The following is a 20,659-nucleotide window of genomic DNA, read 5'->3' as shown; positions in this document are numbered from 1 at the left end:
AGTGGTCTGACTGGGACAGAATTGAGCGCTCAGGTGAGCTTAAAGAACTTATTGTGGGAACCTAGGAAACTTACAGAGGCAAGAGAAGCAGAATGTGGATAAGCCCTCCAGGCTAACAATATGGGAGGGAAACAGAGTGGGGGTATAGTGAAAAAGAGCCCTCTGGGCAGCATCTTAGCCCATTGGAAGGAAATTAGAGGAACACCAGGTGGAATTGTGAATAAAGGACCTTACCTAAATACTGTATACCAGTGGTGGCCCCTGTAGAAATTAGATGATGGGGGAAAATGGCCACTTAATGGAACCTTGAATTATAATACTTTGTTGCAACTGATGTTGTTTTTGAGGAGAGAAGGAAAGTGGGATGACGTCTCTATATGCAGACACTCCGAAATCACCCTGAGTATCAAACTGATTGTGGATTAAGGAGCCCACAAGACCCAATGGTTTTGGCTCTAGAAAAGGAAAATATGAAAGAAGGATACCCCAGGACAAAATATTTAACCAGTCCCATGCCCCAAATGGTGTTTTGAGGTCACCATAGAAAAGGGTAAGACAGGGAGCTTATAACCCGCTTATAGAGAAACCGTTAGGGTTTCATAGCTTCACACAGTGGTTCTTACCCTGGTTGGGAGTTATTGAGATTGAAAAAGCCATGGTAAATATTTTGGCAGAAATGGAAATAATAGCAAACGCAACTACTGATGCCCTTTTATGTTTAGACCAGGAGGTAAAATCCCTGAAGGGAGTAGACTTTCAAAACAGAATGGCTCTAGATATAATCACAGCTCACATAGGAAGGGTGTGCACCTTGATCAATACAAGCTGTTGTATTTATGTAGATGAATCAAGTAGAACAGAGATTGACCTTCAGAAGATTTGGGAACACTCAAAAGTCTTACATCAGGTATCCCTGGATGATACCTCGTATGGGTTTTCTAACCTCTGGGAAAAGCTCACCTCTTGGCTACCTAATGTCACAAAGCTTAAGCAGCTTTTTGTTGCAGTTATCGTGATTATTGTATTAGGATTATTAGTCTGTTGTGTGTTGCAATGTTTTATGTGGATGGATAAACAAACTGGAAATACCGATAGGAGTGGAAGAAACACAAATTACAGCAAAACATTGAAAATGGCAAGTATTTTGCTAAAAGGAATGGTGCCATATAGCAAAAGAATTGGCAAGGGTAAAAGAGAAGGGGGAACTTGATCTAGAAAATAAACACTTAGCAAAATAACTAGCAAGATAACGGGATACTTGGTTGCAAAAGACCTTGAAAGATAACAGGAAACTTCTTTACAAGAGGCCTCCATAGATAACAGGATATCCATCTGTTAATTAAGGCATCTGCAAGAAGGAGCCATCTGGCTGGAGCCAGTTCTGCAGTTACTGGCTGAGGTAACTCAGCATTCTGGGACAAAGCTTGAGAGTACATGGTGAAGAAGACCACGAGCTTTCCTCCAAAAGACCCCGGCCCACGACCACCGGATGGCAGTACGCATGTGGCAAGAGGAGGAGACTTAGGATAATGAGTTCCCGAAAATAATTACAATAATCACACCTATTCTTAGAACTAATTGTAATAACCCAGCCTATACTAACAAATATGCATGTTTTTGTATCATAAATGATGCCTGCTTCATGATACGGTGTACAAGCTTGGAGGAGAGATCGCCCTTGCACCCAGCGCTGCAATAAACATACCTGCTTTATAACTCTTTGTGAACTGTAAAGTGTGTTTCCAAATGTCAGAAAACAGCATGAGAAAGACATAGCAGAACAAAGTACAGCAGGGGAGGTAGAGAATGGAGACAAAGAGAAAGAAATGTCACCCAAGGGCAGTGTTGTACTGAAGCAAGTCACCCAGAGGGAGTCTGGAAGAGCCCACAGCTTTGTGTTTCAAGGAACAACCAGGAGGATGGATAGATACTCAGCATCTGGTGCGGCCTCACCTTCGATACTGTGTGCAGTTCTGTGCCGCACAGTTTAAGAAGGACGTGAAGGTCCTTGAATGCATCCAGAGGAGGGCAACAAAGCTGGTGACAGGGCTGGAGGGAATGTGCTATGAGGAGTGACTGAGGAGTTTGGGTTTGTTTGGTTTGGAGAGGAGGAGGCTGAGGAGTGACCTCATTGCTCTCTGCAACTTCCTGAGGGGGGGACACGGAGTGGGAGGTGCTGATCTCTTCTCCCTGGTATCCAGTGATAGGACATGTGGGAACAGTTCAACGCTGTGCCAGGGGAGATTTAGACTGGACATGAGGAAGCATTTGTTTTACCGAGTGGGTGGACAAACACTGGAACAGGCTTCCCAGAGAGGTGGTCGATGCCCCAGGGTGGTCAGTGTTTAAGAGGCATTTGGCCAATGCCAGTTCATACCATGCTGTAACTTGGTCAGCCCTGAATGGGTCAGGCAGTTGGACTAGATGATGGTTGCAGGTCCCTCCCAACTGAAATAGCCTCGTCTATTCTATTCTCTACCAGTGAGGGAAGTGAGATGCTCAGGTGAGAGCGAGGTGGGGAAGAAAGGCTGATGTTGAGAGTCTGCAGGGAAAGAGCTGCAAGTGTGGGACACTGAGGACAGCCTGTGGGAAAGACAACTGAAGGCTCTGGCAAGGCTAAGAGCCCCCAGCAGAGCCAAGGTCATTTCCCCTTGTCTATGACCTTTGCCTCTGTGACTAAGGCCTTCCTGGACAAACCTTAACCTTATGGCACCAGGACCTTATCACCCCTCTACCCCACCCCAGAGAGACCCATAAGTGTCACTGTAGTCCTGCCCTTGTCACTGCACATTCCCACATGACACTGCCCCAGGAAGAGCCCTGGGCAATGTGTGAGGGACAGGATCTCCCTTCCCAGGGGCTGGGGGTCAGGCTTTGTCACTTTGGCTTAAACACCTGAAGGTTTACTAAGCACCAGAAGCACCTTAGCATTGTGTTTGTTTGCCTCTCATTGACACCTCCAACTTCCTGCTCTAACCAGCCCCTGGGGAGGCTTTGGTGCTGATGGCCCTCACTGGGACCCATTAACACTCCTTGAAACCTTAGGGGTTGCTTCTGATGTTGACTTCTTCAGCCCTTTGCTCAGGCTCTTCTTGGTGTCTGAGGCTCATGGTCTCAGCAGCAAAGACACCATGAGGCTCATTCAGATGCAAAAAGCCATGTCTCCTTTAATTGTTTTCTACAGTTTTCAAGCCATGGACAGATAACTGCAGAGGTCTCTGGAGTGTATGTAAAGGGCAACAATTGACTGAGCATTTAATACAGAAGTATTTTTTAGGTTTCAGTTTATTGTATTTTTCTGTTTACAGAAGAAGTGATTGCAGCGTTCTCTGATCTTGATGCAGAGGGTCTCCTAGTGCTGTCAGGATGGGCAGGGCCATCTCTTGCTGGAGGTCAGACACTGCATGGACAGCCTGATTCCTCACCTCCCCAGCCCTGCCACTTCTCTCTTCGTCCGCCTGGCACTTGCAGCATTTCTCCTTCCATCAGACTTCTCCACGCAAGCCCACAGCTGGACATTACAGCTCCACTGCACCAGCTCCCACTGGCTTTCCTCAGAGACCTGGCTGCACACGGGCACAGCAGAATTTACCTTCATTACAAACTAACAGAAGGAAAATATAGTAAAAAGAAAGGTCTTGGTGGGTTGGAGAGGAGGCAGCCATGTGCCCTGTCAGCAAGGGAGGCCAGCTGCACCCAGGCCTTTGTGGCCAGCAGGATGGCCAGGAGATCAAGAGAGGGGCTTGTCCAGTTTACTGTGTCCGGATTGCAGATCTCCCAGTACAGGAAGGATGTTGGCAAGCTGGAGGGGGTTCAATGAATGGCCCCCAAGACAGGCTGGGGCTGGAACAATTTGCCTGTGAGGAGAGGCTGAGGGAGCTGGGCTTGTGCAGCCTGGAGAAGGGAAGGCTGAGGGGAACCTCCTTGCATCCTTTCAGCTACCTATGAGGAGGTCTGCAAGAATACAGAATGGGGTTCTCCACCATGGAGCATGTTAAGAGGCTGAAAGAGGAGGGTTGGGTGAAACAGGGGATGCTCAAGCTGGAGATATGGAAAAGATTTTCCAGCAGTCTCAGGGCTCATCCTGAGCAGGGTGGCCATGAGCCCTGCCTGCCCTCCTGTCTGCCATGGCTGCTCAGGTCACAAGAACAGAGGTGCCCCCAGAATCAGAATGCAGGTGGGCCTCTTCCACCTGCCTCAGCCCTCCCCTCCCCAAGGAGGTCGTTTCTGTTGAGTGGCTTCTCAGATGCACTGGATGACCTCAGAATGCCTGCTGGCCAGCATGTCTCCTGAGGGCCAGTCAGGCTGCTGCAGTGGAAGCCACCTCATCATCATCACCATTCCTGCCACCTGCCCTTGGTCTGTCTCTCCCCTGCCTCTCTGTCCTAGCTTGTCTCTGCTGGGATGAGTGGTTTTGTGATGCACATGTTGGCCCCAAATTGCTGGGGCCAGCTGCTGGCCAATCAGGCTCCTGTAACAGTCGTGGCCTCACAATCACCACCACAATTGGTGTTGCCTTTGCCCATCTTTCCCCACCCACTCCCTTGACTCCTCATCTCTGCTGCAGCCCATGTTCAACAGCCAAACCCAGCCCCTTTCCTGGCCTTTCTGTCTCCCCTTTCCCATGGCAGGACAGAACCAGCCTGGGATGTGCTGTGTTTTGGCTTTGCATTTATTGTGACTTACGCTTGTGATTATATGTTCCCCTTTTACAAACTGAGCTGCTGTTCCAAACTTCTCTAGCTCATTTTCTAAAATCTGTAGTTCTCTTTCTAAATCTTGCACCTGGCCAATACCTAACTGCAGTTATTTAATCTGTAACCAGGGTCTGTGTCAGTGGACCATAAGAGCATCCTCATTTGTAATTAAGTCTGCTCTCTTATTTTGGGAAATTACTCCTTCAATTTCTTCATATCTTTTTGCATGTTCTTTAGCATCAGTTCCTCTCAGGAGAAATCTATTTCTGAATGCACCAGCTTAGGACAAGTTTCTCTATTGCTGGGGCAAGTGGAGAAGTTTGAGGAGGCCCTGGTCCAGGAGTCTTTTCCTGGGAGAGGGGCTGGCACAGAGGGGCTTGCTGGCAGAGGGACAACAAGATGCCTGGGAGACCGGAGCAAGGGACACAAGGGAGACACTGGCCTCCATCTCCTCATGCCATGGCTGGCCCTCAGCCCTGGGGCTGATGGGGAGGCTGAGACACCTCTCCTTCCTTCCTTCACTCCCCACACTTGGATGGGCCTCAGGAAACATCCAGGAGCCTGGAGGATGCACAAACCTCCTGGTCCAAGGGAGTGGGGTTATGTGTGACAGTGTGTGTGTGAAAGACATGAAGAAGATGTGAGGTGTCTGTGTGAAGATTCCTCAGCATCCCCTGAGGGGAAGGATCCCCATTCCCAGGCTATGGGGGTCAGGGCTTGATCATCCTGCGTGAGGAAACACATCAAGGGCTTTCACAGTTGCCTGAACATTTGATTTTCAGCCTGGCAGCAGTGCCTCTGCCTTCCTGCTTCATCACCCCCAGGGACAGGAACCTTGTCTCCTCATTCCCTCCATGGGCTCTCCAGTGATGGACCTCGGTGGTGATCACTGACACCCTCAGGAACTTGGAGGGTTCCTGATGACTCCTACTTTTCTAGAGGCTTGGGTCAATCCCTTTCCAGGATCTGCAGTTCAGCAACTTGGCACCAGAGGGCTCAATAACATCATAAAAGTCTGCACAAGACAAGTCTCTGGGTAGAACAGAATTCCTTAGTTTCCATGTGATGAATTTGGGTAGTTTCAGGAAGTGTAGTCATAGTATAAATCTTTCCGTACTAAATGTCAAAAGGAAAAAATATCTTCTTTTTCAATTAGTCCTCACTTTTGTGCTTACACACTAAGAGACATCACCCAATTCCAATTGATACTGATCCTGAACTTCTCCCTATCGAGTCTGAATATAGGGGGAAGTCAAGACCCTGTATGTCAGACACTCTCTGGACAGTGTTTGTCCCTACCTCCAACCCCACATGTCTCTTACCAGCCCCCTGGGACTTACAGCACCTTTGTTCCAATCTGAGCTTTCTCCACGACAGGCTGTAGCTGCACGTTTCAGCACATAGACACCAACTCCCACCTGCCATACTTGGGAATCAAGCTATACACAGACACTGAAGGATGTTTCTTAATTGCCAAAAAAGAAAAACCAAATGCAGGCAGAGTTTAATAAAACATAAAATACACATCTCTGCTGTATATGAAGCCCAACTTCCCTCGTCTGCAGTCCAATTTCCACAGCAGAGATGGCCTTATACCAAAGAAAATCATATTTCCTGTCAAGCAGAGATCCCAAGAACCCACAGAGCATCTCCCTGACCCAGACTCTGTCCATTTTCACTCCCATCTACTCACACCCTCAAGTCATGAGCTCCCTCGATTCACAGAGGGAAGAAAAGAACCAAAAGAAATGAATCGCCCCCTTTTTCACAGCCAAATCCACACTCAGCCCAGTGTATCTGGGTTACAGGTGCATCTTCAGGTAGGCTCTGCAACACCTAGATCCACTCATTTGTCTTTCTCATCCAACACGTGACAGCTTGGGTGCAATTGTCCAGGCTTCCTCGTCCAGGCAGGCAACTGCCTGTCCACCAGGTACCCCTCCAGAAAGTCTCCCATCAGCCCAGGGTCACATTTCCCTCTCCCATGTCAGGGTTTCATCTACCCTCATGTATCTTGGAGGTGGTGGCCACGAATTTGTGATCAACTGCATCAACTCTGGAGTGAAGATATTAGCCAAAAGTTTCAACATTTGCAGAAAAGTCCTTGGTGCAGTCAGTGTGTAAGAGGAGTTCATTTTCAGAACTTTGACATTGTTCTGTACATTCCCGTAAATATTTTCATAGGCCATGGACAAGAACGAGCAAGCTGATGACACTTTCTCTCCCCTATGTATAGACAGATTGATAAATCTTGTTCTTTTGGACAGGTGACATTTGAGATTGCTCAAGTAGCCCCTGATTTGATTCCTCTCCACCTTCAGCTGTTTTCCTCTAGAGTCCTGCCTTGAGGCACAATGGCTTAGGAGAACTTGGTGAAAGATGAGGCAAAGAGGACATGAAGTATCTCAGCTCTCTCATCATCTACGTGTGATAGAAATAGGACTGGAAAGTGCAGTCCTGGGTAGATTCAGGTTTATTTTACTGCTGTTTTCTCTGCTAGGGATGGACATCATTGGATGTGGAGGTGATCTCCATGAACAACTAGGTTCTGCTGACAGGCCTGGTGTGAAAATCGTTGGTCATTTCCTTGACTGCATCATCGAGGGGGTGGGTAATGTTTGTTGGAGATAAAAACCAACAGTCTGAGAAGGTAAACACTTGTGTAGAGACCACAGTGTGATGTACCTGGTGTTCCTGGACTGCTCTCCATCTCCTGGATAGAGAAGGGACAGACCTTGCCACGCTGCAGTGGTGGCAGTCAGTGTCTTGCACAGAAGCCCCGAATCTGTCTGCAGTGCTGTGCAGGGGGGTCTGTCACAGCCCCGATCTGGAGGGAGATTGCTTGCATGTATAGACCCAGTGCAGTCCCAGCCAACCCCATGGAGCTGTGTGTGAGAGCCTTGGTACCTCACATAACACTGGAAGCCCCTGTTTGTCATTAAACAGGCATAAATGCCCTAAGATTGGTGAAGCAATTTGGAGGTGTTCATGAGACCACTGTTGTGGGGATCAAGTAAATTCAGCTGATGGAAAAGACAGAGAGAAACTGAGCTCTCCCTAAATGTACATGACTCCATTTGCTCAGAGGAATCCTTGCACAGGCTGCCCGGAACAAAACAGACAGTGGCAGAGTCACTTGTACTAAATGTGGGCATCTGCTGTCATTGCTGCTGGCCAAAGATGTTCCCCTTCAGACGCCAAGAAGATGCCCCCAGATGCTGTCCTGTCTCTCAGCATTGCTCCATAAGAGCTTGCAGTCTTCTGCACATTTCTTGGAACACCTCCTGACCCTCAGATATCTCTAACTGTGTCTGAACAGCTCACTCCTGATCTCCATCTCTATCATGACCTGAGATCACAAAAGGAGCTCAGCTACAGGTCCCTCCCAATAAGTGTCTGGATGTCCTATGTAATGATAGGACAATAAAAACTGATTATAGGACCCAAATCGGAATTTGGTAGGAGAAATGACAGTGCTGGAAAGTAGTGCCTCTCCCAGCTGAGGGAGGGATTATCAGTGATTGCATCAGGCTGTGTCACAGCAGGTTCCCTGGAGCTCCAGGGACAGCTGGAGGGAGCCCAGAGGGGCCACAGCAAGTGGCACCTTGGGCTGTTGCTGTGGTGCTGAGCTGGGCCGGGCTCCTGGGCCGGAGGGAGCTCCTGGCAAGTGGGCAGCGCTGCAGAGAGACAGCTCTGCCCAGGAGCAGCTCCTCTGCAAAGCGCAGCAGGGCTGGGGGCACTGCCTGCAGGCACCCAGGGCAGAGCAGCGAGGCACACACAGCTTCAAGGCAGCCTGGGCTGGGAGGCTGCTGAGAGCTCCGAGGAGGAGAAAGCGTCAGGGCCCTGGCCACAGTAAGTCTGGGGGTGCAGGGCAATGCAGCTGCAGCTCGGGGAGGGATCTGGGGAAGGCAGCAGAGCCGCCAGGAATCTGCCTCCTGCCTAGAGGAGGAGGAGGAGGAGGAGTAGCTGCTCCCAAGCAGGGCTTCCCTGGTGCCCCCTGCGAGGGCCAGGGCATGAGGGCTGCCTTCTGGCGGGGCCGGCTGCAGGGGTGTGCAGCCGGGTGTGCAGGCAGGGGTGCCCAGGGCTGTCCTTCCCAGCAGGGTCCCTGCACCCCAGGGGGCTGTGTGCTGGGGCAGGGACTCTGCCGCCTGCCAGGGTCAGCACTCAGCCTGCCTGGGGAGCTCCCCACAGCGCTGTGGGGAGAAGCTGTGGGGGGAAGGAGAGACCCCCGCCAGGGCAGGCTCCTTCTGCTCTCCAGAGAGTGCTGCTGATGCGTGGATCGGGGATGCTCAAAGCTCCAGATCACCTCTAGGACATTGGCATTTCAAGAGGAAGTTCAAAGCAGGGGCCACATTAATAATGTGAACCTTTGTAGGCTCTATGATCTCATGTTTCTTCTAAGAAAACGTAGAAAGGGGCAGTGAAATTTTTATATGTCACTGAGACTCCTGAACTGTTAAACTGAGGGATCAATACATTTGCCAGAGACTTTATGAAGTGCCTTCACCTACTCCTCTACTTACAGACACACCAGCATCACCTTTGAGGGTTCTGGTTTTGCCTGCTGTTCTCCTTTGTATCTGGAAGTAGGGAAGGAGCCTGGGCAGTGCCCGATTGCCAGGTGGGGTCTGCAGGGCAGAGCTGAGCACACAGAGGGTGGGGTGGGGGCTGGGAGCACTGTCAGGGCAGTGACATGGGGACAGAGAAACCACTCCCAGCAGAAAACAGCTCCAGGGAGCAGAGAGCCAGGACTTGCTCCAGCATTCTCTTGACTCTGTACTAGGGCAGAGGGAGCCTTTTTTTGTGAAAGATGAGAATACCTGTCCCTTCAAAGAATATCTCCTCAGCAACATCACAAATCTGAGCTCATAAAAAGGAATTGAATATATTTCCCCCAAAGAAAGAGAAATAATTTTGAGGACACTTTTAGGGAAACAGCATAAGATTGAATAAAAGAAGTCTGTCCTAACTTGTCAATGTCTTCTAGTTCAACCTCCCTTCCTGCAGCGAACAAATGTCCAACAGCAGCTCCATCACCCAGTTCCTCCTCCTGGCATTTGCAGACAGACGGGAGCTGCAGCTCCTGCACTTCTACCTCGTCCTGGGCATCTACCTGGCTGCCCTCCTGGGCAACGGCCTCATCATCACAGCTATCACCTGCGATCACCACCTCCACACCCCCATGTACTTCTTCCTCCTCAACCTCTCCCTGCTCGACCTGGGCTACATCTCCACCACTGTCCCCAAATCCATGGCCAATTCCCTCTGGGACACCAGGGACATCTCCTATGCAGGATGTGCTGCACAGGTCTTTTTCTTTGTTTTCTTCATTGCAGCAGAATATTCCCTTCTCACCATCATGGCCTATGACCGCTACGTTGCCATCTGCCAACCCCTGCACTACGGGACCCTCCTGGGCATCAGAGCTTGTGTCCACATGGCAGCAGCTGCCTGGGGCACTGGGCTGCTCTATTCTCTCCTGCACACTGCCAACACATTTTCCCTACCCCTCTGCCAAGGCAATGTTGTGCACCAGTTCTTCTGTGAAATCCCCCAGATCCTCAAGCTCTCCTGCTCAGACTCTGACATCAGGGAAGTTGGGCTCCTTCTTGTTAGTATCTGTGTAGCATTTGGGTGTTTTGTTTTGATCATGCTGTCCTATGTACTGATCTTGAGAGTTGTGCTGAGGATCCCCTCTGAGCAGGGACGGCACAAAGCCTTTTCCACGTGTCTCCCTCACTTGATTGTGGTCTCCCTTTTTATCAGCACTGGCATGTTTGCCTACCTGAAGCCCCCCTCCATTTCCTCCCCACCCCTGGACATGGTGTTGTCCTTTCTGTACTCGGTGGTGCCTCCAGCTGTGAACCCCCTCATCTACAGCATGAGGAACCAGGAAATCAAGGATGCACTCAAGAAGGTAATTCAGTCAGTTGTCTGTCAGCAGGAATAACTTCCCATGTCTCTTCAAATAATTTCCAATTTGTCTTAGAATACTTATTTGTATTCAGCATTTTTTCTGTGAAAATCTTGTTTCTTTCAAAATGTCTTCATGCACTCCTCTTCCTCAGAGACATGAACCAGCCTCTCTGACAGAGAGGCCTTTGTGCGTTTATCTAGTGGGACAGTACAGCTGGCCTCCCATGTCACATATATGTAATAAAACGATTTTCTCAGTTTCTTTCTTTCTTTCTTTCTTTCTTTCTTTCTTTCTTTCTTTCTTTCTTTCTTTCTTTCTTTCTTTCTTTCTTTCTTTCTTTCTTTCTTTCTTTCTTTCTTTCTTTCTTTCTTTCTTTCTTTCTTTCTTTCTTTCTTTCTTTCTTTCTTTCTTTCTTTCTTTCTTTCTTTCTTTCTTTCTTGATTCTTTCTTTCTTTCTTTCTTTCTTTCTTTCTTTCTTGCTTTCTTTCTTTCTTTCTTTCTTTCTTTCTTCTTTCTTTCTTTCTTTCTTTCTTTCTTTCTTTCTTTCTTTCTTTCTTTCTTTCTTTCTTTCTTTCTTTCTTTCTTTCTTTCTTTCTTTCTTTCTTTCTTTCTTTCTTTCTTTCTTTCTTTCTTTCTTTCTTTCTTTCTTTCTTTCTTTCTTTCTTTCTTTCTTTCTTTCTTTCTTTCTTTCTTTCTTTCTTGCTTTCTTGCTTTCTTTCTTTCTTTCTTTCTTGCTTCTTGCTTTCTTGCTTTCTTCTTTCTTGCTTTCTTGCTTTCTTGCTTTCTTGCTTTCTTGCTTTCTTGCTTTCTTGCTTTCTTGCTTTCTTTCTTTCTTTCTTCTTTCTTTCTTGCTTTCTTGCTTTCTTGCTTTCTTGCTTCTTGCTTTCTTTCTTTCTTGCTTTCTTTCTTTCTTGCTTTCTTCTTGCTTTCTTCTTCTTTCTTTCTTTCTTTCTTTCTTCTGTCTTTCTTTCTTTCTTTTCTTCTCTTCTTTCTTTCTTTCTTTCTTTCTTTCTTTCTTTCTTTCTTTCTTCTTTCTTCTTTTCTTTCTTTCTTTTCTTTCTTTCTTTTCTTTCTTTCTTTCTTTCTTTCTTTCTTTCTTTCTTTCTTTCTTTCTTTCTTCTTTCTTTCTTTCTTGCTTTCTTTCTTTCTTGCTTTCTTTCTTTCTTGCTTTCTTTCTTTCTTGCTTTTCTTTCTTGCTTTCTTTCTTGCTTTCTTGCTTTCTTTCTTGCTTTCTTTCTTGCTTTCTTCTTGCTTGCTTTCTTTCTTGCTTCTCTTCTTTCTTGCTTTCTTTCTTGCTTTCTTGCTTTCTTGCTTAGCTTCTTTGCTTTCCTTTCTTGCTTTGCTTTCTTGCTTTCTTGCTTTCTTCTTGCTTTCTTGCTTTCCTTTTGCTTTCTTGCTTGCTTTCTTGCTTTCTTTTCTTTTCTTCCTTTATTTCCTTTCTTTCTTGCTTGCTTGCTTGCTTTCTTGCTTTCTTGCTTTTTCTTTCTCCCTTTCTCCCTTTCTCTCTTTTTCTCTTGCTTGCTTGCTTGCTTGCTTCCTTTCTTAATTTCTTTCTTGCTTTCTTCTCCCTTTCTTTCTTTCTTTCTCCCTTTCTCCCTTTCTTGCTTTCTTGCTTTCTATTTTGCTTTTTTTCCTTGCTTTCTTTCTTGCTTTCTTTCTTGCTTTCTTTAGTGAACATATGGACAGATTCAAAATATGCTTTTGGAGTAGTCCATGTCCATGGAGCTCTATGGAAAGAACGAGGACTATTGTCCTCCCAGGGGGCAAATATTAAGCATCAAAAGGAAATCTTACAATTGTTACTGGTGGTTCAAGAACCGGCCCAAATAGCAATCATGCACTGTAAAGTACATCAATCCAGAAATACAAGAGTAGCAGAAGGAAATAGATTGGCAGACCCAGCTGCTAAGAATGCAGCTAAACAGTGATGGTTACAAATGGCAGTAATTCCTACTAGAACTGTAATTCTCCCTAAGGAACCACCAACATATTCAAAAGAAGATGAGAAATTAGCTCAATTCCTAAGTGCAGAGAAAATCCAGAGGGATGGTGGACAATCTCTGAAGGTCAGGTGGTTGTGCCCCCATTAATTATGAGGGCAATACTAACAGGTAAAACATCAGGAATGCCTTTGGGGTGTAGAAGCCCTGGTGACATTCCTGAAGAGGCACATAGTAGCAGGAAGAATGTTAGAAATGGCTAAATCAGTTGCTGCAAACTGCAAACTATGTTTAAAGAATTATCTGGTGGTACAAAAAAGGGTTCAAATGGGTAAATCAAAAACAGGAGTAGAACCTGGTGACTATTGGCAGATTGATTTTACAGAATTACCCAAATGCAAAGTTTATCAGTATGTTATCTCTAGGATTGACACTTTTTTATGGATGGCCGGAAGCCCTTCCCAGTCACACAAATCAAGCTAAAGAAACAGTTAAGTGGCTTTTATAAGAAATAACCCCAAAATTTGGGGTGCTCATTGGAATATCTTCAGATAGGAATCGGCATTTTATAGGAACTGTGGTTCGGGACATGAGCAAAGCTCTAGGGATGACCTGGGTCTTGCATGCTCCCTGGAGACCACAATCCAGTGGAAAAGTAGAAAGAATTAATTAGACTTTAAAGAGACAAATTAGCAAAAGAAGTCAAGAGGCTAACTTGAAATGGCCTCGAGCACTCCCACTGGCATTACTGCATATTAGAATACAGCCGAGGAGTGAGTTGTCAGCCAGCCCCTATGAATTACTTTATGGAAAACCATAAGAGACGCTGAAACCCAATCCAAATATGCATGTAACAAGAAAACAAGTGTATAATTACTGGCTTTCCTTTGGAAAAACTTTAGTTAGACTCTGGAGGGTGGTGGTGTGGAATCCCGTATCAAGACTTCCAACCTGGGGACTATATCTAATCTATATTACCTACATCCCAGCAAAACCCTGGACAACCTCCAGCCCACATTCTGTACTATTTCTAGCATGCTCAGGTCTCACACTATCCCGTCCATCCTCATTAACCATCATCCTCCTTCCCCTCCTTTGATTTGTACGCAGATATCAACCCCATAGTCCATGGACCACCCCTGTGAAACGTCCACAGAATGTCCACTGAGTTCTTTTAGTCCATGACCTGGGTTCTCTCTGTGCTGGTGGTCACTCGGGACAGTGTTGCTCTGCTTGATCACCCTGACCCATAAGCTCGCAGAGGCCCATCACTTGTCCCAAGGCAGAGCTCCAGCCATTCCCGTCACTCGCTCTGTCGTAAAGGGCAACTGCCCCTCCTTGCCTTACAGGCCTGTCCGTCCCTGCCCGCGCTCCTGCTGTGTGCTATCTCACACCCACGCTGCTCTCCACATGAGCCTGTAGCCCACTGGAACCACACACAGACGTCTAATTCCTCCTTCTTCACGCCCCGCACATCAGTGCACTGGCACTTCAGAGAGGTGCCCGGCAGCACTGATTTCCCAGAAAGGATGTCACAGGACCATCAAATTACAGTAAAGTTGACGTTTGGAGGGACAGGACTGGACCCAGTATTGACCCTTGTAGTGCCCCACTGGTGACCAGCCTCCATCGAGACCTGATGCCACTGACCACCATTCTCTGGGCTCGGCCGTTCAGCCAGGTTTCAGCCACCTCACTGTCTGCTTCTCCAGCCTCTGCTTCACCAGCTCATCGATGAGGATTCTTTGGGAGACAGTGTCAAAAGCCTCCCTAAAGTCCAGGTGGACAATTTCTACTGCTCTACCAAGGCAGTCACACACTGGAGAAGTTTATCAGGTTATCAGATAGGAAGGACATTTCCTTTTGTTGGCTGTGCCCTGGGCCTCTGTGTATATGTTGGGGTCTGGCACTTGGAGGGCTGTGATGTTGTGCCATTGTCCACCCCATACAGATTTGGCCAGCTCAAACCCAGGGGACATATGAGGGAAATGTTACAAATGCTTTCTTTGCTTGATAGCAAGGAAACACTAGTGGGCTCTATGTAACCTCTTCAACCAGCATTGCTCTCAGCTCTGTTTAGATGCAATGGAGACATTAAATGTCTTAATAGAAATATGTCTTGGAAACAATTTCTCCATTCAAAATATAAATAGGAAATGTGTTTTAGAAATGGATGTATAAGTCTATATTTTTGAAGAGGGAATGAAAGAGTCATGGGCTTGTTGGTGTATTCAGGTGTTTCTGAAGTTCCTCCCATTACGTTGCCAGTGAGAGCAATCAGTTCATCGTCCCCCCCATAGCCCTGGCAGGACATAACCTCATAAGGCACATTTTGCAGACTTCCCCATTATCCAACCCTTTCCATACCCCAGCTGTGTCCCATGTGGGGATTCACAGACCGCCCTTCTCTTCAGTCTGCCAGGGTCTGCACCAGGAGAGAGGCCGGGCAGGGCTGGCTGGTCCCCCCATACAGGCACTGAGACCAGCAGGAGGATGGAGATGGTTTAGCAGCAACGCTCACCCATAAACCTGGGTGAGCAGCCAGTGCTGGAAGTGGCCAGTGAGAGAGGCTGGGGGTGATGAAATCTGTATCCCATATGAGCCCCCAGTTGTGAGAAACAAGCCCACGTATATTTCAAAATATGTTTTATTGGGACAGAGTCAGTGGAGCAAAGAATACAGCGCTGGGCAGCAATGGCGCAACCTGCCCCAGCAGGGGCTTCTTTTTATAGTTCCAGTCCTCCTTTTTGCACCCGCGCAGTTCCTTTTCCTTGGTTTCTCCGAGGCTGTCTCTCTCTCTCTGTACTTTTCCACTGCTTCAGTACTTCTTATCACAAAACAGGCAGCTGCTGAGTGGGGGAGGCATCCAGAATATTATATGTAGCCTTTCGGTTTAAACATGAAATCAAACAAAGAACAATGCAACACAACCAAGCCAAGCAACAACTCCACTTGCTTTCCTTCCCGCGCCTTTTCTTTGGCATTTCCAGTTGGTCTCGGTGGTCCTCTGGGTGGGGGGGGTTTGGTGGAGGGTGTGAAGTCCAGGTTCCTCTTCATCAGGAGTTCTTCGCTTAACCCTTTTCTGCTGGCTTCCATTCCTCTTTACATGATACCTAACCACAGACACCCCCCCCATCCTCCTGCTTGCCCAACTCCCCACAATGCCCAACCCTATGCCTGACCTGTGATCAAAAAAGGCGTGCTCAACTGTTATAATTTTTAGCAACACTAATTTAATGACAGTTTTAGCCTAACTCAATAAAAGTAATTATTTCATTATTGTTAGCGAAAGCAAAATTCTACCGTTACTTCTCACATAGCGAATCCTTCAAGGTGGGAGTGGTTCCCGTTGGTTTGTGACATCACTGGAGTGGGGGGGGTCCCTGCCTGGTCAGTGACATCACGGGCAACTCTGTGAGATGGGGGTTCCCTGTGGGGCTGTGACATCACTGAGGACCACGTGGGGTGTGGTGCTGTCCCCACCAGGGTGCTGGCATCACAGGAAACCCACGTAGGGTGGGGGTGCCCTGCTGGGTTGTGATGTCATCAGGCAGCCACGTGGGGTGGGGTTTTCTCTGATGGTTGTGATGTCACAGAAAACTCATTGGGTTTGCTCACCGGAGTTCTGATATCATAGTGTACCTTTGGGGTTCCCCTACCATGTTTGTGATGTCACAGAGGACCCTCTGGTGTTTCCAGCCACAATTGTGACATCATAGAGGACCCTTGGGGTTCCCCACCAGGGCTGTGACATCATAAAGGACCTTTGGTGTTCTGCATCAGGATTGTGATGTCATAGCAAGCTCTTGGGGCTCCCTACCAGTGTTGTGACATCATAGTGGACCCCTGTGTGGTGGGAGTGGTCTTATGACATCACAGGGGAGCTCATGGGGTTGAGGTGGGGATCCACAATGGAATTGTAGTATCAGAGTCTCACTTAGTTCTGATGGGGATTCCCCAACCCTGGGTTGTGATGTCACTGGTGGGTTATGACATCCCTGAGGGGGTGGCTCCCCTGCCTTATGATGTCACTCATGACCCCACCTCCCAGGCATGGTGGCATGAGGAGAATCACAGACTCCGGCAACTCTATAACAGTCAGAAATCAAAATCGTTTATTGCTGATACATGTGCGCTTATATGTCTGCCTAGCAACTGATCACACATAAACAGAAGGCTGGATTGGTTACATGCATTCCTCACACACTGTTCACACGCCCAAGACTAACGTTTGATTGGTCACTACCCTCTGTCCATTATACACCAGACAATTCATTGGTTACAAGTTAGTTACTGGTATCCTAAAGCCTATTGGTTAATTAATCTTACAAGCACAAACACAATGTTCTATACACTTTTAGCGCAAGGTAGAAAACTTTCCACTGTTTAAGAAATGACCAGAGGTTTCCCATCAAACATAGCCTGGCATGTTTTCTTCAGAAAAAGCTCAGCATCCTTATCTTGTTTTTCTACATGCCTGTTCATTACTCCCAAGGCTTCTGGCTGATGAAGGTCAAGATGTTCTCATCATTCACCAGCTGTAGAGCTCTCTCAGTTCTCCTTCCTCTTTTCACGTCCCTTTTGTGATGTAGCCAAAGTCTTGCTCCTGTCCAATGTGGCCGTTGTCCTCCAAAAATGATCCCACAGTGGCAGAGGAGAGGAAGCTCTTTGACATGGATGAGCAATCTGGGGGGCCCTGAGACCCCTGAATCCTCATTTTGGGAGGGGCCACAGGGTCCCCTGACACTGCCCCCCAAATAATTTGAGGGGGGTTTTGTGTTTTTTGAACCACAAGCCCCCATTTGTGGGGTGCTACAGTGTTTCCTGCCAACCACCCCCAATTATATTTTGGCTGATCCCTGATCCCCTCCAAACCCCCATTTTGGAAGGGTTGGGTGGACAGTTTAGCCTAGCAGGAGAGTGGAGTTCTGAAACTAAGAATCCAGGGGTAACTCAGCCTACAGCACCTCCTCCTGAGCTTCAACAGGACTTCCCATCTGCACACGGTGGGCCCTCCGCGGGCAGATCAGTTGTTCCAGGGGGAAAGGGGGGATTGGGAGCCGTATTCTGATTTATACCCATGGAAGGAGACTAGGGAAATTGTCCAGCGTAGTAAACAGGAATGAAATTATGGCCAAGCTCCAGTGCAATGGGCACGGAAGGACCGACGGCCCCATGCGGAGCTCCAAGTATTTTGGAAAAACCAGTCCTCACAAACAGTAAAAGCCTTAATTGACACAGGAGCGGAGGCCTCCTTGATATATGGGAATCCAAAGAAATTTAAAGGACAATCTGTAACTATTACAGGTCTGGGAGGGAAACAAAGTAAAGCTGTACAAACTGAAATTGAAATGAAAATAGGAAGCCTCCCAAAATGACTGTATTCAGTCATGATTGTCCCCATTCCTGAATACATAATCGGAATAGACATTTTGAAGGGACTAACTTTGAATCTCCTTATTCAGCCCTCTTGTTTGTATATTCACCACAGCTTGTTAGTTGGAACACCATCAATCTTTTCACGAGATAGGCCATCCTTCAATAAAGCTGTAAATATTTCCTTCCGAGAAACTCTGTTCTCACTTCCTTTAGGGCTGTCCCGAGTATCTCGGTTTCCTGCACTTCCTCGGGGGCCCCATTCTCCAAGATCACCTAGCTGCTGTGTTTTTTCAATTATCTCATCAATGGGATTTCCTGTCTCATTAATTAAGAGAGTCATTGTTACATTTTTATATGCTGGCGGGGCAGTTTTAAACAATCGATTCATATGAGTGACTGACCAGGCAGCTTGCACCATCCTGTCAGGGTCTCCTATAAAGATTGCCAATTTCATCCCTTCCTCCTCCACCCGCTGTATACAATCTCGCAAAGTACACCAGGGAAGTTCCCCACCTGGCCAATCATTCTCCGTGGGGTATTTATTAGTACATCCCCGGGCGGCCAAGGTTAACAAATTTGTATCCTGAGCATTATTTCAGAATGCTTCTTGCACAAAGGAGTCAGAACTCAAAACTAAAAACTTCCTAGAATCCCCTGGATCTAGGGTTACCCCTGCTGCTCCCTGATCATGCAAAGGCACCATCCAAGAGAGCAGGGGTTCCCCCAGTCTCTGCTTAAATCTTTCAATTATATCATTTATTTCATGCTGAATAGAATCTTCAATCACATCCTTCCTTACTTGTTGCCCATTAGTATCCAATTCTATTTTCCATCTCCACACTGGTTTTACATCCACAGGTACATCTGAGGAACCAGCCTCATCAGAACCCGTAGAATCCCAAATATCTCCATCCCATCTGTCAGGATCCCACTGTACCCCTGCTTCTGCAATCACAGCATGCACGTTCCTATGATTTACTCATCCCCTTCTTTTCTTATATTGTGCAACCCTTACTGCAGCTCTTTCAGCTACAGTCTGATAAGGATCCAACTCACCGGCAAGCACCTTGTTTTGACACTGTACCATTACAATTTGATTCTGCCAATCACACATCTGTCGCTCCATGTGGGAGCGCTCTAACAGCAGTTTTTCTTTCTGTCGGTGCTGTTTCCGATATGCTGTTAACAAAACCCATCCCCGTCTTCCTGAACACACAATTTCTTTTCCTTTTTCGATAGATAATTTTTGGATATATTTTAATACGTCCAGTGGTTCAGCTTCTTTTAGCCGACTTTCCCACTGTTCACATGGTCCTCCGACCTTAGCCCACTCAAGTGCCAGTGAACTATAGGGAAGGTCATCCCATCCAGGAATTTCAGATGGAGCTGATTCATTACGTTTAGATTAAAAAAATTACATTTTGTTCTTATCCTGTCCGTGACGCCAAATTTGTTTTGCCAATTGACGGGGTTAACACAAAGGACACAGACACCAAGCTAAAGAAATAGGCCCATTTTACTTTAGTTTAAAGCAGCAGAAAGAATAAGCAAGGTAATGCACCTAGTCATTACTACATAAAGCTAGCTATAGTGATTAAGAAAGATACATCACCAATTGCCCTCCTACTTTACCATCACCCCGACCCGTGCATCAGCTGGGGAGCCCCGTCCCAGCGAAGGGTCGCAGAGCCTTTCCCGGCAGCTGGGAAGTCCCACGCAGGGCGTCCGCTCGTAGGGGAGGTCTGCGTCTGTGCTGTGAGAGGGCCCGGCTTTTATACAGTTTAACAAACAAGTCTATACAAAACGCACAGGAGATATCTGGTAGATTGACAGTGCCTCACTCAGGCATGTCCGGATCTGGCCAGGATCCGGGCATGTCTGAGGAATTTCTGTTTTTCTCTACATTTGGGATTTATAGTTACTTCCTATTGTTTACTTATAGTTCCCAGGGATTGTTGCCAGGGTTGCATTTTCATGCTGATAAGATGTTGGTTGCTTCAGTCTGCTGATAAGATGCTGATTGCTTCATTCTGCTGATAAGATGCTGATTGCTGGTCAGGGAATTCACTCAGAAGTCAACTTTGGTTTGAGGCCGATTGTTTGGGCCTTTTCTGTTTCAGTAGGAAGTGGCTTTGCTGCCCATCAGCAAGTTTCCTCTGGCTTTGGATATGATGGATGTCGTGATGAAGATCTTCAGACAGGAGAGGTTACAGAGGAAAAGGTACCTGGGCCCGTAGAGGTCTCTTTCAGCAAGGACGAGGGGAACAATCAGCAAGTTTCCCCTAAGATCACCAGGCACAAAGCCAGGAGAGTAATTGCCATTAGGTGTTCCTGATGGTAGAGGGAGGAGTAGCCAAAGAGAAGGAACTCTGTGACGGTCGCATGGTTCAACATCTCAGCATCCGAGCTGCAATGAGTGAGGGCAGATGGTCACTGTGGGAAACAGATTCAGGAGGTTAAAAGAAGATGAGACAGAGCAAAAGAGTGTAGAAGGATAAGACATTCATACAGAGATTGAAAGGAGAACAAAAGAAACAAGAGGAGAATTAGCCTAGCGCAAGAAGGCATCATTTTATGCACTAAGAGCAAACTTAGTATGGGGGCTAGAGTAGGAATCCACTGTAAACTGTATGTAAGATCCTGTATTTGAGCTCTTTCCCCAAGAGTCACTTCACAGTCAATGCAGAAAAAATAGGGATTTCTCACTTGTTTTTACTGTAGTTTAT

At 47.1% G+C, this 20,659-nt stretch overlaps 1 protein-coding gene across 1 annotated transcript; it reads left to right on the top strand.

Moving 5' to 3' along the window:
* The first annotated feature begins 9,711 nt into the window (after positions 1-9,711).
* On the top strand, positions 9,712-10,647 carry LOC122152999 (olfactory receptor 14C36-like). Its single transcript, XM_042789129.1, has one exon. It carries the CDS (start codon positions 9,712-9,714, stop codon positions 10,645-10,647), a length of 936 nt encoding a protein of 311 aa, XP_042645063.1.
* The last annotated feature ends 10,012 nt before the right edge of the window (positions 10,648-20,659 follow it).

The sequence above is a fragment of the Tyto alba genome, unplaced genomic scaffold, assembly GCF_018691265.1.
Source record: "Tyto alba isolate M040663 unplaced genomic scaffold, T.alba_DEE_v4.0 Super-Scaffold_15, whole genome shotgun sequence".
Lineage (NCBI taxonomy): Eukaryota > Metazoa > Chordata > Aves > Strigiformes > Tytonidae > Tyto > Tyto alba.
Note: the sequence above shows the minus strand (reverse complement) of the source record. Positions and strands in the feature narration are given on the sequence as shown.

Excerpts from the sequence above, each read along its gene's own strand:
- LOC122152999 (XM_042789129.1), top strand. The coding sequence starts at position 9,712 with ATGTCCAACAGCAGCTCCATCACCCAGTTCCTCCTCCTGGCATTTGCA.